General features: G+C 43.6%; 2 protein-coding genes across 2 annotated transcripts; both read right to left on the bottom strand.

Moving 5' to 3' along the window:
• Window positions 1-5,354: 5,354 nt before the first annotated feature.
• kcna2b (potassium voltage-gated channel, shaker-related subfamily, member 2b) lies at window positions 5,355-12,463 on the bottom strand. Its single transcript, XM_023425206.2, has 2 exons — window positions 12,096-12,463; window positions 5,355-11,290 (listed from the first exon to the last, which is right to left on the bottom strand). The coding sequence occupies exon 2, from the start codon at window positions 11,180-11,182 to the stop codon at window positions 9,680-9,682; it is 1,503 nt and encodes a 500-aa protein (XP_023280974.1). The 5' UTR covers window positions 11,183-11,290; window positions 12,096-12,463; the 3' UTR covers window positions 5,355-9,679.
• Window positions 12,464-21,229: 8,766 nt separating this feature from the next.
• LOC111668996 (potassium voltage-gated channel subfamily A member 3) lies at window positions 21,230-27,296 on the bottom strand. Its single transcript, XM_023425204.2, has 3 exons — window positions 24,216-27,296; window positions 22,309-22,383; window positions 21,230-22,170 (listed from the first exon to the last, which is right to left on the bottom strand). Exon 1 carries the CDS (start codon window positions 27,194-27,196, stop codon window positions 25,601-25,603), a length of 1,596 nt encoding a protein of 531 aa, XP_023280972.1. The 5' UTR covers window positions 27,197-27,296; the 3' UTR covers window positions 21,230-22,170; window positions 22,309-22,383; window positions 24,216-25,600.
• Between the last annotated feature and the right edge of the window lie 240 nt (window positions 27,297-27,536).

Here is a 27,536-nt window from a genome sequence, read left to right as displayed (position 1 = left end):
AGTTTGCGGTTGGGGGAAGGAAAAAAAAAAAAAAAAAAAAAAAAAAAAAAAAGCACTTTTCTTTGAGACTCTGTTAACTTTTAATTCCATAAATACATATTCGGGATGTACTGTCACATTTAAGAAGCTTGGCTCCATTCTTCCTTTTTGAAAAGTAATCTTAACTTTTCAAATCGCTGGCCTCTTTATACAGTACGTCAGACGCACTCCGCAGCATGCATCTCACTGCTAGTTTTCCAGCTTCACAAGTGTGGATGGCACTTCTGTTTGTTTATGTGTGTTTACACGATCCAATCCATATTTATGAGTGGCGCCATCTTCTTCCAGGAATCCTAGACTACTACGTGTCTCAACAGGCCTGATCTCCTGCTCTTCTTTCAGTCACTCACACTTCTGTTTTTTTTCTATTCCTCCCAAAGCTGTTCGTTCCATCACTCTGTCTGTTCTGCTTTCCTGTTAGAGACACAAAAATATGCCAAAGACAGCAGGGCTATAACTACAAAGACAAAGCTGGAGGGGCTGGGGTGTATTTGGAAGATTTGGTTTTGTTTGAACACAGGAGACACAGCAGATAGAGGAAAAGTAAATGGGCCCCTTGAGTGTGAGACAGAGATGCTAAAGCTAAGTAACCGTTGACTGCTAATGCTCTTCAGTCACCACCTGTTGTGTGATGCACTTCTGATGCATACTTGATGTTACGACCCCGAGAGAAAACTCGTTACCCAAAGAGGTCTAACATGGTTACGCAAGTCAAGAGTTGCAAAAAGAAAAAAAAAGACAGAGGACACATGACCATCAATCAAAAAGGTTAACTAACCCCAGAGCCTCCCCAATTAACTATGGACTGATGGGCCGGCAAAAATAAAAAGAACAAAAGAAGGGAAGCCACCTCGGCCCAACCCTACAGGGCCGTCAGAACCGGGCTCTTCCCTCTACCATAACCAAACATCCCCAAACTAAACCCTTAACAACAGAAATAAAGCCGCAAAAACTGAACCATCGGACCCACCAGAAAAAGGCAAAGAAAAAACAAAAAAAACCCTGCTCCTCCTGCTGCTGCTGCTGCTGTCAGGCCAGGAGTGAAAAGAGAGAGAAAAATTCTCCCCTCTTTATTGACTCCTCAATCACCCTGAGCAGCCTCACCTGGAGAGAGGAAAAACACAGACCATGAGTCAGTGACACTGGAGGATCACATGATCAGAAGGGGGGCATGTAACACTTGATCAATACACCAGGAGGTACAACAAAAGCAAACCGGTGTGCCAGTGTGTATGTGTGTGTGTGTCCAGTAGACCTGTATGAACACATCTGAAAAATCTGCATTTTACAGTGTTGTTGTATAAGGAGAGGCAGCTAGAAAAAAATAATTCATACAACGAAGCAAAGTTGAGCCTGCAGAAGAGACAGAAGAGTCGAAACACACCTGCAGGAAGCGAAACAATCGCAGCAGGGACCAAAGAACAAGGGAGAGACGTGAAAGAGAACCTAGAGACCAGGAGCGATTGCAGAACATGGTTTCTGAGTTTATGAATTATTTATCCGGGTGGGATATTTTAAGCCCCACGATATCACTTTAGGGGGCCTGTGAGCAATGAGAGGGTGGAGGTGCAGGGAGGAGGAGAGGAAGTGGGTATCATTTGCCTTCATGTGTCCTCGCTGCGGTGACTTTTATTATACTTAGCCACACACTCACACACAGACACAGACGCACACAACCTTCCCTGTCATACGTAAAAGACTCTTTAATATTCATCAACACATTATGCGAGGAAGTTACCTCACTGTCATCTTGCGGGTTTATTGTAGCATATTGGAGGTGAGGTTTTTTGATAGTGATGTGTCTAGGCTAAGGGTTTTTGACAGTCTGTCGTTCATTTTCTTTGTTTCTTTTGATTCTTTATTTATTTCTTCAAGTTTTCATTTCTTTCTTTTGGATTGAACTACAAAAAGGAATGGAATCGCACTATTTTTTGGTAAAGGCTCCTCATAGAAAGTTAAAAGTGTGATGATTCGTCCGTCTTGTAAAATGAGCTCTTTGACACATATCTAAATGTGACTCAACAGGTTGGCTAATGCCCGATACTTACTGATTCCAGCTCAGTTTTTCTAGACACAGCTATGTCTCCTCGTGGACACTAGGTGTCAGATGTGTTAACATCAAGGGAATCGATGAGTGAAGAGAAAGGTTAACTGACAGTGACTCAGTTACTCACTGAAAATTCGATAAAGACAAAAATTGAAACGCAAACTTGCCCAGGCACAGGCAACCTTTAAGGAAGCCCTCCGTCTGTCCACCCAGCCACTAGAAACCCACATGCGGCTGAATAATGAAGGCCCCCTGCTCTTTAACTCAATTCAGATGCCTCATAACTGGTATCGAGTTTAAAATAATCCTGATGTTTGCCGGACCACACTGCTTGTGCATGACTCAGTTTCACTCTGCAGGCCATTCATGAAAGCAGCAGCAGGTCAGTCCAGGCAGACATTGAGTTTTGCAGAACTGCCAAACCTTTCATTTTTTATTGTCTTTGCTCAGTGTTATTTATTTATTTTTATTTTGTTTTGGGGGGGGGGGGGGGGGTTTAGATCAGATACCCGGTGGTAGATTCTAGATAGGATTTATTTTCCCCCCGCAGTCTGCACAGAGGTCGCCACAGCTTGTCAAGTGTAAAGTGTGACTGAGTCTCTGCACTTTCAGCAATGCTTATTATGCAACAATGTTTATGCTAAAAAGAGAGCATGGGGATCTGGTGTATTCCTTTTGCTCCTTTATTTTGTCATGAATTATTTTTGGGAGTTTTTTTTTTTTTCTTCTCTGAAGCTCGCTCCAGCGCTTGGTAGGTTATGTAGATTACCTTGTTAATCCTCTCCACATCTTACTCTGGGCCTTGGGTTTGTTTTGCTTCAATGGCTAATTTTGTTGCTATAGCTGTTATAAAGACAGATGGAGTACAGTAAAGAAACAGCATGGCTGAAAATATTAACAGCAGTAGGTTTCTTTTATGTTTATGGGGAATGCCTCCTTCTCCATATGCAATGTGAACCTATATGCTAGATGACAACTGCAAGTCATCCATAGAAATTGGATGAAATAAAGAATTTCATTGAAAAACTTAATATACATTACCTATAAAACCAGCTTGAAATTCCTCACTCTATTTTATTAAATGTAGGCCTCCGTTTAAATATAATGTTCTTATGAACATTTTTATTTAGTATAATTTAAAATGGTAAATATCACCAGAGTTATACACAGCTGTAAAAAGCTATTTCTTATACAAAAAAATCCATCTTATTAGCTAAGACAATATTGAAGACCCTTGCAGTGCTGTGTTGGGCTGTAAGTAAAGCTATATGATGGAGAGCAGAATGTAGGCCAAACCCGTGAATCAATTCAGCTCATTAAACACATTGACAGGCTGGAGCTCCCCAGTGGCATTCTTTACTAATACACCCACCTCCTCATCTCTTCAAAATCTAACCCTGCTCCCACTCCACCCCTTCTATTATTCACTCCCTGTTTCAACCAAACATTGTCCCTGCATCTAATAGACACATATATTAACCTTTTTTTGAAAACCCTTTTTTTCCACACTGTAGTTTGCATTCATCAAAAATAACCTTAATTTTACTTTTTCTCTCTTTGTGTTCAACAAAAAAATCTTGGTTCTCCACACTTAGAATTACAATAAACTGTGCAATATACACAGTCTGCCGGCTGGTAAACTATTTATAGCAAGAAGGAGGCATTCCCTATAAACAGAAAGGGAACCTAATGCTATTAATAGAGGAGGTAAATATATGGGGGGTTCACTATTGGGACAGGAGTGATGAAAAAAGGGCTACCCCTCCTCCACACACATACATATAAATATTCAGATGTACACGCAGTACGTACACAGGTTTCCCCTGTGGAACCTGCTGTGCTATAAAGAAAGTTCAGTATGACAGGCCATTAACTGGGCTGCGTATTAGGTTATAAATCAGCCCATATTGCAATGGGCAAATGTTCACAGCATGTGAGCTATTCACTTGGTCTATTGGCCTCACACGACATTCGAACACAAGTGCACTTGAGTCCATCAAAATGACAGGCCTTAGGAGAGAAACTGGAGGGGGAAACTTATTGCTAATATATGAATTTCATTATATTTCTTGCGGCCACTTTAAATCATTTAATAAATGTTGCCTACAAAATAAAAGCGTCAGTCAGGACGAGGACCTCACACACATTATAAGATAGGAGGAACCACAGATGTTTGATATAGTTGGAATATTGTCCGTCTGGCTTTGCTTGATCTAAGCTCATGTTTAATACATAGCAAATCAAACAACAATCAGTGGATCAATACCCATCAGTTATCTGGAAGGCTGCCTAGTTTCTGTTCTTAGCTGGAATACCGGAACCCGGTCAACTGAGATGGCCAGAGGGAGCATTACACTCCTGCTAATATATGTCTGGGAGAAGAATCAGCTCACCCACTCTACATTACTTTGGTGCTGAGAGCCGCTGGAGAGGCCAGTGTGGGAAATGAAATGTGAGAGGGGCAAATAATAGAGAGGGGAACGAGAGAACAAAGTCAAGCCGCCGTAATAAGAGCAGAAAAGAGAGACAATGAGAGGAGAGACAAACATTTCCAGCTACCAGTGGCAGTGTTAGACTCGACTAAATGGCACTGATGCAGAGAATGTTTGTACTTGTGCCACTCTAAGTTGAACCAGGAGTCAAGAGCGTTTTGCTCTCCTCTGTCTTCCTCATTCTCTTTGCCACACTTTCCCCCTCGCTGGTTTTATAAATAGACCACTTTGCTTTCTCAGTAAACCACAGAGCGCTTAAGATTGACTTAAGGGGAGAAGCAGGACAAAACAATTGAGGAGGTGAGGGTCGATAGTCAATTCAAACATGCCTTAATGGACACAAGAATTTATACTTTACATGTAGATTTTCTTTCTCGGGGCATTAATATCTTTGCTTTAAGAGCGCTGAAGAAGAATGGAATCTGTTACACGCTGTACGCTTGAGTGGCTTTCTTGTCTTTTAACACAGGACATACAGGAAGTTGTTTGGATTTCATGTAAACAATAACTGACTTAGACTTTTTGAAAAAAGAAAAAAAAAATTCTGTTTATCCTGGATGTATGACGGACTGTGTGTTGTTAAGGGGTGAAACACCTTGTAGTTAAAAATATATTGTGACATTATTTGGGCTTGCTTGATAATATAAGCATCATTATGAGACAAACTGATTGAAATCCACGATTAGAATTTCAGGTCTATTTGTCTGCACAAAACGTTGTCTGTGAAACATGTTGACATGAAATGAGAAAGACAGAAGCAAAACAGAGGCTTGAGGTTATTGTAAAGATGTTATTATTGATATAATCATGAGACCATTATTAGTATTCATAATAGTTTTGATTTACAGTTATTTTGAATGATGAAAGTATCTCTTTCTAGATATTCTCTTTTAATCAGTTTATATTCATCGTATGCCCTTGTGAAGGGCATGGCAAGCGTCCAGATCCATATTTCCTTTGTGTGTATCAGTGGACAGTTTGCATCTTGGATCAGTCTTTTCCTTACAATGGTAGAAAAAGAAATAAACAAATCAGGTTTTATACAGAGAGCTGAGCAGAATCCACCACAAGAAGATAATAGAGTGAAGGAGCTGAGGATTATCTGAATCTCAATCAAACACATTTCTGACCGGCGAATAGTTGAAGAAGGCAGAGGAAGTAGAAGAAAGTGGGAGTTGTTGGCTGGGGGTAAATATGTATTAGGACAGTGCAGAAAGAATCTATTTGACCACGGCCTGCATCTGTATTTCAGTTAAACCTCAACCCATTCAAATACAAAAACATTGTGAAAACAAAACAAACAAAAATATCAATTGCACAATGTCTGATGACACAAATGAATTGAAGTTATCACTGAAATCATATTTCCTTTTTGATTGTTGTTAATATACTTCCATCCTTTGTCCCTAGAGCATACTAAACATAGGAGATAATTCACTTACTATACAACTTTAGTTTCTTGGATTAGTTCAGCAAGCATACACTTTGATTCCCTGCTACACAGGAATCTGTACATGGCAGAAGCTCATTTTAAAGCTGAAGCTTTAGGCATTTTTAAGACATCATTGAAAGCAGCTGTAACTGTTAGATACATTGTTTACATGGCTATGTGTGTTCACCACCAGCAGTGGGTTTAAGTCCATTCAGTTTATGTCCTCTAAGTTGAATAAAACCACAGCTGTGCGTCCGACCTGACAACAGACGTCACCACAAACACGTGTGTGCACTGGCTGTATGTATTCAAATGTCCGGCATGTGTGTGTGTGTGTGTGTGTCAAGTGTCCTTTTGTTTGTGTTGTGAAGTAAGAAGAAGAAGAAGAAGAAGAGCAAAGATGTGTTTTCCTTGGTTCAGATCCGGATGTGCCGTCTTGTTGGTTTCCACGAGAGTGTCTCCGTCTTGACAGAGTGTCACTTCAATTGCGCACTTGGTAACAAGAGTGGAAGAGACGGCAGTCCAGACGAAGCTTATAGGTCACATAAAGTCACATAGGTGTTCCAGTACAGTGTAGAGAAATACAAGTATATATCAGAGTAAAAAGCACAGGGTGTGGGCAGTGTTGATCTTACGTTCATTATCATATTTTCCTTCCCAATCTCTCCTCTCCTCAATTCCCAGTATCAGCTCTTGCTGATACTGCAGCTTATCTCAATCTATCAATCACATGCTCCTAGATCTCATCTCTACTGCAAGACATTCCTTTCAGTTTTATGTGTATTATATACCCACATGCATGTGTTCAGTATATACACAGTCTGTAAACAGTGTGCTAAGATGGAATAGAATATACAGAGCACCACAGTCGCTCTGGCCTGGAGTCAAGAAGAGCAGTGTTTTAGATAACTGCTACCATATTGTCTCTAAAAGCTACACGCTCAGCTTGTATCTAAAAAGCTCTCTATTTCTCTCACAGTCGCTTTGTCTCTCTCTCACTCTCTTTCTCTCGCTCTCTCTCTTTCTCTATCTCTCACTCACACACAAACACACACACACACACACACACATGCACAGACAACACAACACACTGAGCATGATGGATCTATATGTCAGAGATAGGGGGCACTCCGACAGTCCCTCGCAGCATTATGATACACTTGGCTGAGTAAAAAGTCGGACTAACCAACTGTTTTGGATCTGTCTGCATCCACCGGGCTAGAGGCAGATAGTAGCTGTTGTTGTGCTTTCACTTTGAGATACAGTTACTGGGTTGTGACTTGCGACAGTCTATAAAGACAATAAAGCTGAGGGGAGCGGCGCATTAGTTAATGTCTGAACTGTGGAGTGTTCTGTAGGTTTAGAAGTCCCCCGTTGTGGACTCTCATGTCACCTTGCTGTATTTTTTTAAACCAATCAAACCTCCCCTCTTTCCTCTCATGTTTAACCTGCTGTCATTTTCTCGATCCTCCACACAGAGAAAGTTAACGAATCTTCTCATGGAAACACAGCTCTCTCTCTCTCTCTCTTCCTGTCGCTCTCGCTCTCTTTCACTTCACTTGGATTTAACAATATTTTAAATAGCAAATGGCAAAAATGATGCATATGCAAAGCATCGCTCACACTTCTTAAACCAAGACACTTGTCTTTCATATATTGCACATAGCGCCAGCATCTCTAGAAATATAGGAATATATTGAAGTAAATTTGCCTTTTGAGTATTATCCATACTAATGCATGCTACAGTGAACACTTCAGAGAACATGCAGCTCTACAGTAGCAGAATAACATCTAATAAAGGACACATACTCTAGGTCCTGCATTATGTGGGCAAAATGCACCAATGGAATGACTCTTGAATCTACATGGGTAAAAAAAAAGAAGTTCTGAGACAAAATAAATCTAATTCAAGAAATATGATAATGTTCCAGGTGGCAGCACATTCTTCTTTGGTTACCTGATAATTGAAATAGCAACACATAACCACTGTAAAATCTAACAGTAAAATCACTGAAAGAAACATTTTCGTTGTTTCTAACTTGTTCCAGAGGCAGGCAAAGTTTACTAATTTTGATGTATTGAAAGGGAGAAATATATGGTCTGGAGAGCATGAGAGGATAAAAATGATTTATCAATTTGATTAGGTAAGATCAATCAATTTTAGTATTGCTAATGAACTTCTGGATATCATATGCAAGCTTAGAGTAGTTGGCATTGCTGGTATGAAAACAGATGGACTTTAAAGATCTCAGAGATTTATTTTAGTCGATCATCGAGGTCTTTCTTTAATTTGGGGTGTTTGGTCATTTAAAACTTTTAGGGTTAACAAAAGCCTTAATGGATTGTACATCAAACTAGTTCGCTTTGCTGCAGTAAATGTTAAACTGTGCTGAAATTAGCACCTGACAAAAACAACAAACGAAAATCTCACCCAGGTTTTGTTACTAAATCTCTCACTTAATCTCATTTGATCTATTTCTACAAACATGGAATGCTATGAAGTCAAAAACAGCAACACTTATGCTGGGCAGTGGGGTCAAACGAAACAGTACTCACTGTTACAGTGGAGCAGATGACAGCTAAAGAGACACTTGAAGGTATAGTTAAGAGGATGGAGGAATAGGCACTCACTCAGAACACTACAGAGAAAATGTTCACAGTCTTTCTTTCCACATTAACCATAAAAAATATATGTAAGAAGCACACATTCATCATCATTACTAAAAAAAAAATAAAAAATCATACATTACAACAAGTCAAATGAACACACAACAATAAATAAGACATTCACTTTGTTTGGAGAGACATTTCTTCTGTCCACCTGTTAGCCTGCTTTGGCTGGAAAAAAGGCAGAGTCTTGGAGACTGTTTACATATGATAAATCCACTTGAGCTTCACCAGAGAAGGAAATATGGCAGGACAAAGGAGGTGCTTTGCTATTGTGGTCCAGAATTACAGAACAGCATTGTCATTATCTGTAGGTCTCTACATAGGCCACTAGCTTGCACTAGACAATATCTAGTGAGGGCCGAGGGAGTAAAGCTAGTGCACTCCAGCTTTCTCTCTCACAGAAAAAGCAAGAAAAGACCCCCCCCCCCCCCCCCCCCCCCGACAGAACAGCTGTGATCTTGGTGATTTTGTTTCTCAGGACCTTGGCAGTTAGAGCAGCAGGTTAAAGTAGCTCATGAATGCTGATATTGTGCCCTGTTTTCAATCGTTCATACGTGAAGTTACACTGAAAAATTAAGGTTACGCTGATTGAAGTTGTTGTCATCGTGCATCTTCTCCCGACGGCAGCTTGAGCAAGAAGGTAGAAACTTGTGGTCCCTTTACACTGTTAATATTGATTATTACTGGTTAGGCTACTATTTGGCTACTGTTGCGAGCAGGACGACTACTGTCACATAAGTAAGACTAACTCCATGCAGACACTGACAACGTCCTAAATAAGACAGGGGGCAGTTCTATGATATGCAATGATAGGTCCGTAGGATGTGGGAGAATATGTGGTCCTGTCGACTGACCTTTTCTCCACGCTGATCTCACTCATCTGCTTCTGGACTCCCATACCGGGCGCCATACGTTGGTCAATACAGGGAGTCACGCCTTCATTCACTGTAACAGTCCCTGCAGACCCCAGCTGAAGTTAACCATCTACAGTAGCTCGCATTATACATCTGTGCGCATCTTAGTGATATTTACATAGTTAGTATTGGCCAGGGTGCAGTTTCCTGTTTTCATGCCCTCTGGTCTGAAGTCCTCAGTGCTGTGGTTCACAGCCTCCTGGATCTCCACATAGTCAGATTTACTGAGAGTGGATCCGCTGCCGCTCCGACCACTCTTCTTCAGGTCATCAGCTGAGCTGGCTTTAGGCACACTTGGGATATTCAGATACTGCGCCTGCTCCTCGCCCTCCGTCTCTCTGTGGTAGAAGTAGTTGAAGTTTGATACGATGACAGGAACAGGCAGGGCAATAGTCAGCACACCAGCGATCGCGCACAGAGACCCCACAATCTTTCCTCCAATGGTCGTCGGGACCATGTCTCCGTAGCCTACGGTGGTCATGGAAACCACTGCCCACCAAAAGGCCTCAGGGATGCTGCTGAACTGGGAATGTGGCTCGTCTGCTTCTGCGAAGTAGACGGCACTGGAGAAGAGGATCACACCGATAAACAGGAAGAAGATGAGGAGGCCCAGCTCACGCATGCTGGCCTTCAGAGTCTGCCCCAAGATCTGGAGCCCCTTGGAATGACGTGAGAGTTTGAATATACGAAACACCCTGACTAGACGAATGACACGGAGAATAGCCAAAGACATAGCCTGCTGGCCTGCCTGGCTGTCCTCTGGCCTCTCTGCTAGCTCTGTGCCCAGCGTGATGAAGTAGGGGATGATTGCCACAATATCAATGATATTCATGATGTTGCCAAAAAATCCAGCTTTACTGGGACAGGCAAAGAACCTAACCAGGAACTCAAAAGAGAACCAGATAATACAGAGGGTCTCCACGATGAAGAAGGGATCCGTAAAATATGTCGAGCCGTCAGAGGTAGAGGTGGTGTTGTACATAGACTGGGACGAATATTTATACATCTCCTCGTCTTCATTTCGGAAAACTGGCAGTGTCTCTAGACAGAAGCTGACAATAGAGATAAGGATCACCATGACAGAGATGATGGCGATGATGCGAGCGGGACCTGAGCTCTCCGGATACTCAAACAGCAGCCAAACTTGTCTCTGAAATTCATTCTCTGGCAGAGGCCGCTCCTCTTCCTTTATGAAGCCTTCATCCTCCCTGAAGATTTCCATAGCCTCCTCACCTAATTCATAAAACCGGATCTCCTCAGAAAAAATATCCAGGGTTACATTAACAGGCCGGCGCAGCCTTCCTCCTGATTGGTAGTAATACAGAATGGCATCAAAACTCGGGCGATTCCGGTCAAAGAAGTACTCGTTCCGGAGGGGATCAAAATACCTCATCCTTTTTTTGGGATCACCCAGTAGTGTCTCTGGAAACTGGGAGAGAGTCTTGAGCTGCGTCTCAAAGCGCAAGCCTGAGATGTTGATGACCACCCTCTCGCAGCACTCATGATCCGGATCTGGGTCATACTGGTCGTGAGGCTGACCCGGATGTGCTGCTGCTTCGTCTGCAGGGTCGCTGGTAGCAACCGTCATGCTGGAGGGAGATGGGACCTGCAGCTTTCAGAGAGGGTGGGGCCACGTAGGGCCAAGGGAGGATAAAGACTCCCCACACTCGTGGGTTCAGGTGCAGGCAGTGAGGAGCTACAGGACAGGACAGAAAGCAGAGAAAGATTACAATATTAATGTGATTACCATCCGTTTCATGTTGTTTTTACTATGCAATGAGCAAGAAAACTCATACTTTTGAACCGATTTATTAATCCTAAATTTGAGCATGCAGATTCAACAACTTGTAATTCATTGGCATGTATTTCTGATGCATTCGTTTTTCACAGACCAAAAACCATCAGTAATTCCCAGAAACGCTGTGTTTTTTCATGGTCTTTTCTTGAAAACAGGCACGAGCGGGGCAGTTGAAAATAACAGGCAGGAGGGGCAGAACCACTTCAGCGCATTGGCTCCATTGTGTCTATGTGTATTAGGGTATTAGTTCTCTCTCATCTGAGCACACTGTAGGATCAATATGCTAGCCAGTAATACTGTATCAGCTCTCACAGGGTGCAATTACAAGCAACAAATCTGATTATATGCTGAGTGCTCCATACAATCTCTGAGATAAATTTCCTCCCTCTGTAGGTGTGATGTGATCTACATTCCCTCCCAAAGCCAAGAAAAACTTCATCAAGTCACTTATCCAATTAATAGTTTATCAGTAGATTATATTTAGGAATATTTGTCATTGCCAGTGGTTGACATGGCCCACTGTGTTACTGCAGAGCTGTTTGAGCAGCCCACACCTTAACCTTCAAACTTCATAGGCCACTACATAAAAGCTATATGTTTGAAGATATTGGAGAACTACTAGATTTTTCATCACACAGCCACATGATGTGTCATTTTGGTAGTAAAAGCAGCAAGGTCTGAATAAACATCCAAAAAGTCCTACCTATTGTCACTGGCACTTATGAGGCGCGTTTACAGTCTGTCTTCTATAGTGGGAATGTGTAAACTGGGCGAAGCAGGTGTGTCCGGTCCAAAGTCAGTCCCTCCACGGTCAAAACAGCTCCTTTCTGTCAGCCATATATCACCAGAAGCTCCGGCTCTGCAGCAACGCAGCAGTGGGAGTGAGAGAGGGGACAAGGCGTGAGGATGCAGGAGTTACCTCCCTTGCCTCAGTCACCAGCAGATACATGTTGTGATGCAGCTATGGCTACAGGTTGAAGCTGTTGCTGCTGCTGCTGCTGCTGCTGCTGGTGGTGGTGGTGGAACAGGGATTTTTGTTAAACAAATCTTAAAAAGCTGGCATCAGCAACATTTGACGCCCCCCTCCCTCCCAGCCCCCTCCACCACTTCAGAACAATATGCCACCGCCTGTCACACAGCAGCAAAGGTAATCCTCTAGTCTGAAATCTGCGGAGACTTAAGGAGGAAAGGAGGTTGCGGGAGGCGGCGATGCTGTCAGTATTTCTACTCGGAAGGACCCATGCGTCGCTTCGGCGGATTTCGTCTAAGGCGAAATCACCTGTTTGATCCCCAAACAGGTCCGTATTCCGCCCGAAGGTTTCTGCATCTCGGCGCAAACGTTATTTCCTAATTTATCTCCGCGTAAATTCCACCATCTTTTTTCTGATGGGGAATATCCATATGAACACACCAATGATGCACATTAGTAACAAATGGAGGCTTATGTTCACAACCCATTCCATGGAATAACGCAGTCCTCTGATGGCGTTTGTAATAGGTGGACAACTGTTGTTGTCAATAAATTTCAGACAGAGGAGCCAAGTTCATGCACTGGGATATAACGTTAAATGGCAAGTGTTGTAGTTGATTGGCAAGCGCGGGTGAGTTAGTTTGGAGTGGCAGGTGCCAGACATGCTCAAGCCATTTACAGCCCTCTCCTGAGTGGATCGCGGACAGCCACAACAGACTTCCATGCACTAAACAAAGCAGCATAGCATTATCTGTCTGACTATAGCATTATTTCAGATAATGGCATGCAGGAATTCACCCTGATTCTCTTGGTGTGCAGACGCATGTATTTTTTATCCAGTTTGTCTCCTCTTAAAAGGTGCCTTGAGGTCGTGAGTCCATTCCTTCATATCTGTCCCTCTTCCCTCATTTGACTAATCTATCCAGCGGCTGTGTCATCTCATCACGACCAACTGTTTCTGAGCTGCCGGCTCTTCCCACGTCTCTCATATTTCACCATAATTCACCGTAGTACAGATGCGTGGGCTGCAGTTGGGCATCGCAGCGCATACTAAGAGCTTCTTTGTGCGCCTCGCCCCGTCCCTTTGCGCTGCCCCTCTCTCCCCGACACTCCTGTCCTCACTGCTCCACATTAAAGGGGAAGTATCGCCCACCAAAGGGTGGGAACGGTTTTCAACCAAACACGCGCGTCTCAGGAGAAAATAAAGGACACAACAACATTTGGAGGTAGAAAGTGACAAGATGAGGGATATGATATCCTAAAATGTGGTAACAGACTTTGCCCAGTGCCCATAGCTACGTTCACACTTGACAGCAGACATAAATGCCAGCATAGCAAATTAGTTCTGGTCCAAAGATAGAAAGAAAATAAGCAAAAAAAAAAGAATACACACAATATTAACAGTGTTTTTTTGTTTGGGTTTTTTTGTTGTGTTTTTTGGGGGGTTTTTTTGGCTCTGGAAGAATGTCAGGGAAAAATGAGGAAAAGATATACAGCAGGGATTTTTTTTTTTTCTGGACCGAAATAAGGGCAATGAATTGAAGGAATGAGGAACTGGTGAGCCATCAGCTGCAGCATGTGTGGATATCACCAGAGTAGTGGGCCAGCATGTCTGAGCCATTCCAGTAACCCAATGAGTCATTTTTATCGTAACTTTCCCATCTCTCATGATTTGAGCATTTGTGTACAGGTTTGATTGGCTATACTGACAGAACCCCTGTGCCTGTGTTTGTCTGTGCATGTTTGTCTGTGTGCTTTGCTTTGTTAGTCTGTACAAATAGAACAGTACAGTATGTGCACAAACATTATGACAGTAGATTTTAGATGTATGAGTAAACAGTGTGTGCCACCTGTGAGGTCTTTAATATATGCAGGATACAGAGGCTGGCATGAGTATACAGTTTGTTGAGTCGCTGATTCCACTCTGATCATTTACAGGCCTGCGTACTGCATCACAGTCCACTAATTACTGCCCCCACCTATTCAGCACATGCAGGCGAACGCTCGCACTCACAGGGGACAGATGCTAACAGCTCTTAATGCAATCACAAACTGAAGATGAAATTCACGCCGAGAGTCCAGCAATTATATGGTCAAATTGACTGTTACAGTGAAGTTCTCTTGCAGACAGTCTTGCCTGCCCTTCTTTCCTCCGCTGCTCGAAAGTGGGCCAGGTGAAAACCCAGATATGTCTTCAGGCAGAGAGCAGGAATTGCACACGAAAGAGCAAGAGACTCCACGACTCCCTAGAGAAGACATAAGGGAGGACCACATGTCCTCCTTCATACCTTCTCCTTGCTCTGCCATTCCCCCATGCACAGCCCAAGGACAGGTTCAATGTGATATGCAATCCCTGTCCAATCAAAGTGTTGAAATACTGATTAAGATGATGGCATGGGACCGCAGGGATTAATAGCAGTCACTCTGCATCGAGCTGAGCTACTGTTTTCAACTCTGCTGAAGGTCTCAATGAGAAACATTGACACTGTTACATAAGCAGGTTGATTGATGGCCAGGAACTCTTAAACCCCCATCGTCCATAAATGTAAATGAAGAGGGCCCATTTCTAAATGGGGGGCAGCGGAGAGCCCGGCCACCAATTTCCAGTGCTTGGTGTCAGTAGTGTAACAATTCATCATCCACCATCACATTCGCAGCAATTATCTATAACACACTTTTACGAGTGGGACGAGCACGAGGGCACTTAGAGTATGGGATATGGGATTGAGTTGTGGGCATTGGGGGAGGGGGTGAGTCACATCCTATACTGACTGTAATGTTTTATTTCATTCTTGCAACTGTTTTGCATTCACATTTGCCTGCACCATTCATGTCCCATTTCATGTTATAAATCAGTGTTCGTAACCATGGCCGTGATCTTTTCCGTAACCCCAACCAATTGGTAGGCTGTTAGTTGGCTAAACTAAGCCATTCTGTAACCATACTAGGAATGAACGTGTTAGGTTTTGTAACAAATCTGGACTCCAGTTCAAAAGTGGGTTTATTGTGAAAGATGTTTCAGATGTAGGAGGTCTGGAATCGATGATGGAGCTGGGCAGGTGGTTCTTGGAAATGTGGCCAGCGGCAGGCTGAGCAGGGGACGTCTGTGGCTGGAGAGCTAGACGAGGCAAAAAGACAAGGTCAAGTTGGAGGGCAGAGATGAGGAAGTAAACTTAAGGTAACTAGAGCTGGCCGAGTGTGTTTGTACAACTTGGCAGACTGCAACGGTCTTGAGAAGAGTGGAAGAGTGATCCGGGTTTTTATGCTGCAGGCGGTGCATAGTAGTTTGGCCTCAGGTGTGTGTGGGTGATTAGGTGGCAGGAGGGACTGGATACCACACTCAGCAGATAAACACACACACACACACACACACACACACAGAGACAGGAACAGGGACAAACCGGGGACAAACTGTAGGAGGGGACACAGTGAAAACAATGGGAAAGTGGGAGGCATTGCCTAACTATAACAGAATGAACCCCTAACCATATTATACCTGGGCCATAATTTAACATAATTTAACTATACCTGAATTTCTTCATTTGCCACTCCCACATCTTCTAGAAAGAAAACAAAACAATAAAAAAAAATAAAAAAAAACACTTGTTGAATGTTTTGCAGGTTGATACAGTAGGCTATGTCTGATATGTTTCAGGGAAATGTTATGAGCCAAAAACATATTAATAATAAAAAAAAGTGGTTGGAAATGAACATAATTCAAAAGAGATACAGGTAATATCATTGAGCTTATTTCTCACTTCCCGTCGATTTTGCCTGTCAACAGTTGGAGCTGCAGCAGTAGCTGTGACAGGTAATGGAGGCAATTTAGGCAGTTAAAATAGTTTAATATACTTATACTCTCGCAATTTGCGTAAAAAGTCTAATACTTTCATGTAAAGTCATAACTCAGTCTAAACAATACACAGACATTATACATGTATTTTTAGATCCAATGCAATATAGATTTTCTGATGACACCATTATGCTCCAATATCCATTATGAATAAATGTCCAGACATTTACTCATAGGTCATAGAAAAAAGAGACTTTCTTTAACTCCAGGACTTGACTGAGAATCAGGGGGCACAGTGTCAGCCTTTGAAAACCCTGATAAATAGTTTTATATTACTGGCACACAGATGACCCAGAGTTTTGAGGACCATTAACCCTCTGACCATTTTAGATCCTTAATTCTGTCTCCACTTCCCGCTCAGCTTCAGGTTGTGCCAAGTCTCAAAAGAATGGGACCATTGATTCTGTTTTGTGTTCAGCCAAGCAGACCAAATGGAACCTCATAGAAACTGAAGAATGCTTTCCAACTAATGACTCTGCTTGACTGCATCAATCATGTCAGTGCATTGTTCACCGCATAAAACATCTTTAAGATTCAATTTGGCATTTTTTGATCGTGACTCCTTCATACATCATAGTGGCTGGGCAAGGGCCCTAGCTGTGGGATAATCCACATATTTGTGCATCAGTGAGTGAGTCAGCAGACTTGCACACCTAAAATCCCCACCCTTTTCTGTGCAGCAGGACATGTGGAAGTGAGCGAGGGAGGAGGAGAGTGAGAAAGAAATGGGGTGAAGGAGAGAAGAGGGTGTCGATCCAACTCATGACGGCAGACTGCAGGGGAGGAGCGTCGTCCTGGATGACCTCTGCTAGTGCTGCAGCAGGTGATCACTCACTTACAAGCTACAACACACACGTGCACATACGCGACACACACATGCACGCAAACAGACACACACACACACACACACACACAGCCAGACAGATGTATTAACCCACCACATTGGCATGTGCATGCACGTACCACCGGAACACAATGAAATACACATTTAGACAAAGTCATGCTGACTCCGTGTTTCTTTATTGAGAGTGCAGTACAATAGACATATATACAAGCGCATATGTAAAGATAAAATCCATATGCAAAGACACACACACACAGACATACACACACACACACACACACACACACACACTAAATTCCTGAATGACAGCTCCAGAAGACATTGTAACCGTTAATTTCAAAGTGAATGTAGGTATCAAAGGCGAAGGAAATTAGTTGCCATGGTCACTCTTTTTTCCCCATTTTCCCCCCTCACTCCTCTCTCTCCTTGCGTGTCTCCCTTTTGGGTCCCCCCCCTACACCCACACACACACACACACACACACCTATATTTAGAGAGTGACCTTGAAAGACGTCCACCTGACTGTTGAGAGCAGCCAGTCTGATGATGATCACTGCTTTCATGATGAGATATGTCCTCACCTTCAGAGTAGAGTATTGTGGTATTGATTCTGGATGTGGTTTCACTTTCTGTTGTTGTCTCAGCCTTAGAAAACAAAGAAAAATCAATGACCTAACTGATCTGGAGGTGTGGCTTAGCTAAGAGGGAAAACTTTTATGATGTATATACTGCATGAGTGAATATGTGTGGCATATCCAGAGATCTCCTCTACATCAAAGCTTGGCCTGATTTTTGCAACGTCCCCTGAATATGCAGTGACCCACAGAAAATCTCCCCCAGTTTCCTTCCCACACTGCAGACAACAGTTAAGTGCTGCCTGTCTAGTCAGTTCAATCAGATCAGCAGTTAATGTATATGACCACAGTCTGGGAGCCACAGGCATCAGCTACCATTTGGGCTGTAGCGTGCGTGTCTTATGTGACAGCAACTTGTGGCAACACTGTGTCAGAGCCAGCGTACATCCCTTGGGAAAGACTACACCTGACCATCCCCACCCCCCACCCCCCACAGAGCAATGATCTGAGGGGGCAAGAAGGTAAAGCGAAGGGAGGAAAAGGTTGAAGTTATGTCAGGAAGAGCAGATATGTGTCACAGAGGAGAGAAAGAGTAGAAGAGGGAGTGAGGAGAGTAACATAGTCAGCAGGAAATGCAGTTAGAGGAGTGCAGAAAATGAAAGTGACGGGGAGGCATGGGACAATAGAGGTGGAGAGGGTAGCAGATAAAGGTCACAATGACAGAGTGATGAGTCATCTAGTAGAGCACAGCAGCATCTCTCTCTCTCTCTCTCTCTCTCTCTGTTTTACACTATCACCGTCTCTACCATCTGTTTGTTTTGACAGCAAAACCTGAGATGACTGGCGGCAGATCCCCCCCGTTCCGACAGCTACAAAAAATCAAATGTGACTTAACATCTGGGTCTGAACATGCGACAGATATTATTTTGAAAGTGTGTTTATGCGTGCCTGTGTGTGTTAGTGTGCATCTAAGAGTATTTGTATGTGTGTGTGTCTGATATGGGTTTATTTTGTGTGTTTGCACAGAGGACATATGTCTGGACAGGGAGTCCGACTTGGTGTGCTGCGCCTGTGGCTGGGAACGGGGAACCGATCAGCCAATCAGCATCAAGAAATAATCTGATTTTTGTGGGAGCACTAGCAACAGCATCATCAGCCTTAGCAACCATCCCTTCCCTGCACTGCCAATGGTGTGACCCTTCTGGTGAACATGGAAATATCACATGATTGAAAGTCACAAAAGAAAAGGTGAGACTCATAGACTGTATGTTAGTGTGCTTATTTGAAGGGGGTCAACCAATTTTTGAAAGGTTTTTAAGGATCTTTAGTAAATTCAGGTCAAGTCAAATGTATATATCCTAAGATCAGAAAATTGTCTCAGAGGGCTTTACGACCTGAACAACATTTGACATCTTCGGTTCGGGTAAGGAGAAAAAAATGTCCAGAGCTTTAAAGAGAGTTTCAGCCCTCAGCAACTTTACTGTTTTGGTTCACTCGTGTTGTTTTCAGATGCAACAAGCTGCTGTTTTCAGTGAAAAACCCACTGCACACTACCTGCTTAACACCAGATGCAGTTAGTGACCAGCTAGTGGAGCATTTAGCAGTTAAAGAGCCACATTCTTCAGTCAGGACTTGGTACAGACCAAAAAAAGGGCTAAAAGAGAGTAAATATTGGGCTTGCAGTTGCCAGATGGCAACAGAACAACAACTGAAACATAGCTCCAAATGAATGATAATGTTTCTCTGTGTTCACAATTTATTTCTGCTGCCCCCGAGTGGAAAAAAATCAAAACAAAAAGTTAAAAATAAATAGTTATTACACGTTTAGGTCATTCCATCTTCCTGGACATGTTGGACTGTTCTTTAATCAGTAGCTGTTGTTGGCATTCAGCCCTATAATACCTCTGTGTTATTTGTGTGTGCATATAATCTGAAGTTGGCTCGTCAGTGGGTAGTGTTGGCATTGTCTCAACTCTACTTAGACCTGCTGTCCAAATGGAGTCCCTGAGGCCCAATCTGCCTTTGGGGCAATACACTGATCCTCTGCCAAAGATACAAGCACAAACATAAAATACACAAAACACACAGACACACACAAAAATGACACACAGTCAACATTGTCCTTCTCAGAAGCTGCGTGCACATGAATGCAGCAGCCGTTGATGCTGATACAGACAGCTTAAGCCGTGATCCCTCCAATGCACCTGCAGAGAGCTGAATCTGTTCTATATGGTTTCTTCTCTTTATCTTACCAACAACCCTCCCTTGTTGCTATGGAGATTTCCTGCTGTAGCGCCGTGGCTGGTTGTGTGCTTTGGTGACATCATAGGGATTGTAATGATCTCAAATCGCAAACTCCTTTCATAGCAAAGCCAGAGGTAGAAAAAGACGATGACAAGCAAACAGGCAACAGCAGAAAGTTGGGGACCTGTCCGTAACTGTGCGGTAATGGAAAACGTTGGTAGTATTTTCTCAAGAACTACCTTACTGAATTTCCAATGTATCATCCACACAGGCAGTTTGATTCTTACACAATAGCCAAGGTGGATGGCAGAGCCGTAAGCTGGTGCGCTTACTGGAACAATAAAGAACACTTGCTCATACACAGTGTGACAGTGTGATGGCTGTAAACCTCTGTAAGAATGTTAATATTTACCACCTCGGGCTCAGAGATGAGCTTGAGTTTTCCACTGGGCTCGTACAATATTCATTTCTCTTTAAGGCCCAGCCATGCACTTCAGGGAGCAGCCAAACAGCGTGATATAATTTTATCATGGAATTGAAAGTGGGAACCACCAATGCCAAATATAAATCCCTGGTGCATCTGATGTTGCAATTTTTAAATCAGACAGAATGCTGTCTTTCTTTTTAATATTTTCCTTCTGTTTCGCTGCTGTTTACAAAAAGATGAAGTATTCCCTCATAAAGGACTCACCCGGTGACCCTTTTACAGAGAGGTTGCCTTGTTCTGTCTGTTCAGCACAACTACAGCAGGGACTTCTGTTGCATGAGTGTGTTGTTCTGTAACCAGGCGTCTAAACGGCTGCGAGCCAGACGCTACTGTTCACTACTGAAAAATGGTCACTGTGCAAGGCTCTGAATGGGAAACACTTATTAAACAGTGACACTTCCTGTGTTTCAACAGCATTTTAACGGATGCTAATGCTCCGATAAACTCAGGAAATTTGAATGGAACACTGAAGGACTGAACCATTAGAAATATGTCCCAATGTTTTGTCATCACATTTATATAAAGTACTTTAAACACTTGATAGGGTGCCCTACTTTAAACCTTTTAATGTTTTTGCACCTTTTTCCTGTTGAATAATAAAACACAAATTGATCAGAGTGCTTATACTAAAAACAAAATATTGGAGTGAATGAGAGAAGTGATCCATCCACACACGATGGGTTATATTGTTTCAACCTCCTCTCGTCATATTTTTCATAATTGAAATATACTGTACACAGAGAAGGCAATGAGGTCTGCAGTTGGACCTAGATATTCTCCCAGACATACATGAGTACCATTCTCTCAGTAATTGAGTGAAAGCAGACTGCAGCTCCTCTCAAATAAAGACAGTACAACTCGTAATCTCTTTATATGGGTCATGTTTAAGACAGCACAGAATAACACAGAACAAATACTGGCATACACAGCCTTCCCCTGACAACATTCTGCCCCATCCCAAAAAAAACACCAGTGCACTCTGGGATAAAAGAGAGCCATCCACAGGCATGTGTATACGTGTGTGCGTGTTTGTGTGTCTGTGTTTGTGTGTATGTTCATGCCTCTGTATTGTTCTCCATGTGTAGGTCAGGGGAATAGCAGCAACCAGCACACATACTGTATGTGTGTGTTTCACATATTAGCAATACTGAGCACACAGAGCTAACAAAGGCATATGGCTAACAGTCTTTCATTTGTATCACAGTTTCATATCAGCAAATCATGGTTGGCTTCAGTTTTTGCCACTTTTGACTTGAAGCAAAAGCTGTTTGTCAGTTATTGTCCGTAATGAACATCAGTTCCCAGAAACATGAATACAGAGTGTAGAAATCCTTGTAAAGTCCAGGAATGAAATGTGCTTTGCAAAATTGCTGGCTGTTTCCTGTAGCTGTCCTTTTGAATTGTATATAGAAAGCAGTATGGAGAAGTGTCAGAGTCCATAGCACACGGTCCCAGCTGAATTCTGTCACTGTCTGAATCACTTTTGATCCTGTGATGGTTACACTCACAGTGTGTTAACTCCAGAACACAAGCAGTCATAAAACTGTGACTACAAAACTGTATTTGGGATATGTTATACGTCTGTTTTTTTGTTTTTTTTTTCATTCTTGCGATTGCATTTTGTTGCATTTTGGATTGAATGGTTTTCCAGAGGAGGAGGAGTCTGATAGGCACTGCTTGTTAGAAGTCCAGGTTTGAGGACACCAGTCAGGAGGACGAGGGCTGGGGAAGAAAAATTGATCCAGCGGGAGTTCTGTCTCAATTCTTAACTTTGGCCCAACAGAAAGACCAGAGTCATTGTGCCCCTACAGGGAAAAAGGGTCACTGCCGGTTAATGGATAATCTATACAGCTTTAAAATGAGAATACCTTTCTCAGTAATTATCAATGAATGTTAGTTCACCCATGTCATATTTACACTCCTTATAAACATAGTCTATTTACCTAAATGGGATACAGTCTAATTGGGGTCGTCAGGGGTTCCAGGAGGTCTGAGCAGAAAAATGGAACAACTTTCACCTGAGAGGAGGGGAGAGCGAGGGGGGAGGAGGAGGAGGAAAAGAAAAAGCAAAATTGTTAGAGCCACATAGCGTAGACAGACCCATCACACAACTCGGTGGTCTTATTAACGATGCAAGGCTGCTCCTCTTGTCCCTGCTGTCTCATTACTGCTCATGCAAAAATCAAACTGTAAACATTGTCAGTTCAGGAGGAGAGGAGAGGAGAGGAGAGGAGAGGAGAGGAGGCATTCGACTGTCTGTGAAGTAGATGTGTATCGTAGTAGCTAACTAACTGCAAGTTAACCTGTATACAAACATCAACAAAATGTCTCCGCTGTGGCAATCCTAAACAGAGAGGAGGGGAGATGAGGAGAAGTTACTATAGTCTGACAACAAAATGTAAAACTCATGTGAGCTGTGGGGATTCACATTAGCACAGGTGGACAGAGTAAAAATTGAAAAGATGAGTACGCCTGGTCCTGTATCTAACAATCCATCCTGCCCGTGCTCATGAGAGGAGCTCCCACACTGACCAATCTTATTAGAAGATGAGCTCCCATTTCCTCTGTAATATATCTTGCTTACTGATCAATAGATCTGTTTCTCATCACTGGAGCTTTTATGTGACCTGAGAAATGAGCAAACCATTTAACTGATGACGAATATGGAGTTTTTCACAGAAAAATTTTGAAGTCAAGGTCAGGGGTCAAAATGGAAAGGAATAGTCAATGAGGAGGTCATTCTGCAGGACCTCCCACTTTGCCTTTAGGGTACTACAGCTAATTGGACTGCCCTAATTATTACTCAACCATGACTGGAGAGGTATATGTATTAACAGTCTACTACCACACATGTGCTCAAAGCACACAGCCACACTAAAGAGATTCAGAGCACAACTGCTTGTTAGATCGTTTTTTTTAATGTTATTTCTTGCTCACCCTCGTCTCTGTTTCACTTCTGTTCAGAGTAATCACAGTCAGGGTGGACACTGAACATAAATCTAGACATAAATCTGCAAGAATAGCAGCGCAGCAGCTTCAAAGACAGGAATCTGGCACAGGAAGAAAAAGTGAGGTAGAGGGTTACACTGTTGCTAAAACAATTTCCAACCCAATTAACACACTAATATAAAATAATATGAGCATGCAAATGATAATTTACAGTTTTTATCAAATAAAATACGGAGTAAACCCCCTGCATAAGAAAACAGGATGTGTGCAACAATACCAGTGTCAAACCAGCAGCTGTGTTTGTAATCTTGCTGTCTGGTATTTCATTGTTATTTGACATCTGTGTTTGTGTTGTTTGTGTGATGGTGATGGCAAAAGAAGACAAGAAGTCACACAAAGCAGTTATGGAGCCACCTGTCCTGGTGGCCACCAGTGGGCAGCACTGAGGCAAACTGGGTGGGCTTGCTGTTGGTGCCCTTAATTCCTTGCATAGACAAAGTCAGCTGAAGGTCAAAGACCACCTGGGCAGGAGCATCACACCCATCATGCAATACAGGAAAGCCAACATACACACTCAGACTGATGGAGGTCCACACATGTGTACACCTGCAACTCCTGATACATTACTATATTTTTAACAAACAAACAAACAAACAAACAAACAAACAAACAAACAAAGATTCCTTACTTTACTTTAACTAATGTAAGAATTATAAGCAGCTATTCTTATCTGCACATCTTAATGCATCTTCATAAAGTGTCTTTTTCACCAGTGTCATTATGAATTGACACGAGTGTAAAACACTTGTTTAAATCTACAATCACTTAAAACAGGGGCTGCGACTAAAGGCAAATAGATCATTCATAAAGAGACAGGGGCATGACAGTGCCCAGAACTTACCAATGTTATCAGTGGGAGAACAGCAGCCTCTGCTGAGCGCCCGCAGTAGCGCACTCAGGACAGCCAGACACAATGTGCTCCCAGTCCATTCATAATTCCTCACACGCTGTCTCTCCTTTCCCTTTCCCGGCATCTCTCTGAGTTGTGCCTTTTTCATTTTTCCTTTTTGTTTTTGAGGGGCAGTTCATGGTGGCAATTTGTAAACAGACCTCCTTACTCCAATTGTTTTGTGTGTGTGTGTGTGTGTGTGTGTGTGTGTGTGTGTGTGTGTGTGTGTGTGTGTGTGTGTGTGTGTGTGTGTGTGTGTCAATGTGATAAGTGATAGTGGCGCTGGGCACGTTTGGACACATATTTTACGCGCTCCATGCGTGATGACTTGACAGTCTTTTAAGAGACTGAAGACAAGCTATTTAGATGAGAATCTTCAATATAGCTTCCAAGCCATCAGGGAGGTTACTGTGGAAACAAGGGCGCCATGGCAACGGTGACTGGGGGTTACCGAGGAAACGACCGTAGCCATGGAGACTGCATCACAGCGGGCTATAGTTGAGGCATCCAAAGAGAAGCACGCTCCATCTTTGATCGCTGTGTGTGTGTCTGTGAAAGAGCTCTGTGTTTCTCCTCTCTCACGTGTGCCGATGATGAGACACTGACAGCCGGCTGGCCCCTTTGTTTACATGGTGCCGTTTACGCATTAAATCAGCCTATCAGGACCGTTTATGTTAAGAAATTGTCTGGGCGTTGTTTTTAAGACAGTAGCATTTGGACTAGACTTTAACGAGCAATAAAGGCATAGCACAGAACGGTCTAATTGAGATAATATACTCTGAACTGTGTTTTCAGACATTACATGTGTTTAAACACACACAAATAGTTAAATGATTCTCAATAGTATACATAGGCTATGACTGGACGAATCACGACTCATAACGCATGTTAATGTGAGTGTCCTTCGAGTAGCATACATTTGGACTCATCTTTCACAGTTACAAAGCTTCTATTTCTACCTGTTGTGATGATATATTGGCCATTGCACAACGCACAACAGGTCAATTCCCTCCCTCGGAGAAGAATAGTAAAGGCCTAACACTTTAAGGAGTTCTTTCTCTCCAAGTGCGAATGGAACCGTACAGAGTTATGAATTCAGATCAGTGAAATGAAAAAAAAAAATCCTGATTCTTTTGAATGGAGCACAAAGCGGCGTCTCTGAACAGGCAGGATTTGCTCTTTCTTTTCCTCTCTTTTATTCCTTTTCTCGCTTCCTGTGATCTACCGGGGCTTCCACACGCTTGTGCGCAACCACAGAACCAGCTGTTGTGTTGACACATCACACCCCCCTCCCCCCCTCCTCCTCCTGTGTTCAGGGCCATGACTCTAAAAACTGGCTACACGTCGGTGAAAATCTTTTTGTTTATATTCACACAATTCTGCGAGTTGTTTTGCGTGGTGGTGGGGAAGTTAGGCTGCTGTTTGAACGCGCTGTTGATCCCGTGCTCCTCTATCACCATATACTCGCTCTTGCTGAGTGAGGAAGAGGAGCGAGTCTTCCTCAGATCCTCAGTGTCTGCCAGAGGCTGACAGCTGCCCACGTGCAGGTACTGTGCCTGCTCCTCGCCTTCCGTCTCTCTGTGGTAGAAGTAGTTGAAATTGGAGACGATGACAGGTACAGGCAGGGCAATTGTCAGCACACCAGCGATTGCGCATAAAGACCCCACAATCTTTCCTCCGATTGTCACGGGGTGCATATCCCCATAACCCACGGTGGTCATGGTGACAACAGCCCACCAGAACGCGTCCGGGATGCTGTTGAAACCCGAATCTGGGTCGTCTGCCTCAGCAAAGTAAACAGCGCTGGAGAAGAGGATGACACCGATGAACAAGAAGAAGATTAATAGCCCCAATTCACGCATACTGGCCTTTAGAGTCTGTCCTAAAATCTGAAGCCCTTTAGAGTGACGCGAGAGTTTGAAGATGCGAAATACCCGAACCAGCCTAATTACGCGCAGAATCGCTAATGACATGGCCTGTTGTCCGTTCCCTTGCCTCTCTGCCAGCTCTGTGCCCAGGGTAATGAAATAGGGGATGATGGCCACAATGTCTATGATGTTCATGATGTTTTTGGAGAACGTGGCTTTACTCGGGCATGCAAAAAAGCGCACCAGCAGCTCGAAGGAGAACCAGATGATACATAAAGTCTCCACCACAAAGAACGGGTCTGAGAAGGGGCTGATGAGATATGGGAGTGTGCCGTTTATCACAGGCGCAATGGTGATCGGATCCCTGTTCTCGTCCCTGAACTCCGGCAATGTCTCTAAGCAGAAGATGACAATGGAGATGAGAATGACCAGGACAGACACTATCGCTATTCCCCGGGCGGGACCCGAGCTCTCCGGGTACTCAAAAAGCAGCCACACCTGTCTTTGAAATTCATTCTCTGGCAACGGCCGCTCCTCCTCCTTTATGAAGCCCTCATCCTCCCTGAACTTCTCCATAGCCTCCTCACCCAGCTCATAGAAGCGGATCTCCTCAGAGAAAATGTCAATGGGCACATTAACGGGTCTTCTGATGCGCCCGCCTGACTGGTAATAATACAGAATGGCATCAAAGCTGGGTCGGTTCCGATCGAAAAAGTACTCATTCCTGAGAGGATCAAAGTACCTCATCCTCTTCTTGGGGTCCCCCAGCAGGGTCTCTGGAAACTGGGAGAGAGTCTTGAGCTGCGTCTCGAAGCGTAACCCTGAGATGTTGATGACCACCCTCTCGCAGCATTCGTGATCCGGCTCATATCGGTCCAGAGAGTGGTGGCCCGGGAGAGCCGCCGACTCCTCCAACATGTTGTCACACGCCACAACCGTCATCACGTCGGCCTCTGTGTCTGTGTATCCGTGGTTCACCAGGTTGTCGCCCCGAGTTTTGGTTGCGCTCGGCGGGGGTGATTGCAGGAGGCTGAGGTGGTCGTCCATGCGCGGTTGAAGACGCATACAGGGGCGGCCGCCTCGCCCCCTCCGCGAACCCCGGTCAACCACAACCGCCACAGCCTCGTCTCCTCCACCGTCTCTCACTCTCTTCCCTCCGCCTCACTTTCACTCTCTACTGTTGCTGTTCCCGCCCACGGGGAGAGATCTGGGTTTATAAACAAGCCCTCCACCCGCCCCCTGCGCGCCAGCGCTGGGTACCTTTCAATGTCCTCCGCCAATGGCAGGACGCACCGATATACACAAGAAGCAAGAGACGGGCGTCATTCAACACCATCGTTTGGGCGTGCCCGCCTCCCTCTGCCCTCTCTGTCTTGTAGACACGCGCTCTTGCACACAGACACAC

Source organism: Seriola lalandi, unplaced genomic scaffold (genome assembly GCF_002814215.2).
Source record: "Seriola lalandi dorsalis isolate HSWRI2012SDOR001 ecotype SW California unplaced genomic scaffold, Sedor1 jcf7180002054767, whole genome shotgun sequence".
In the NCBI taxonomy this organism is placed as follows: Eukaryota; Metazoa; Chordata; class Actinopteri; order Carangiformes; family Carangidae; genus Seriola; species Seriola lalandi.
This window is presented reverse-complemented; position numbering and strand designations above follow the sequence as displayed.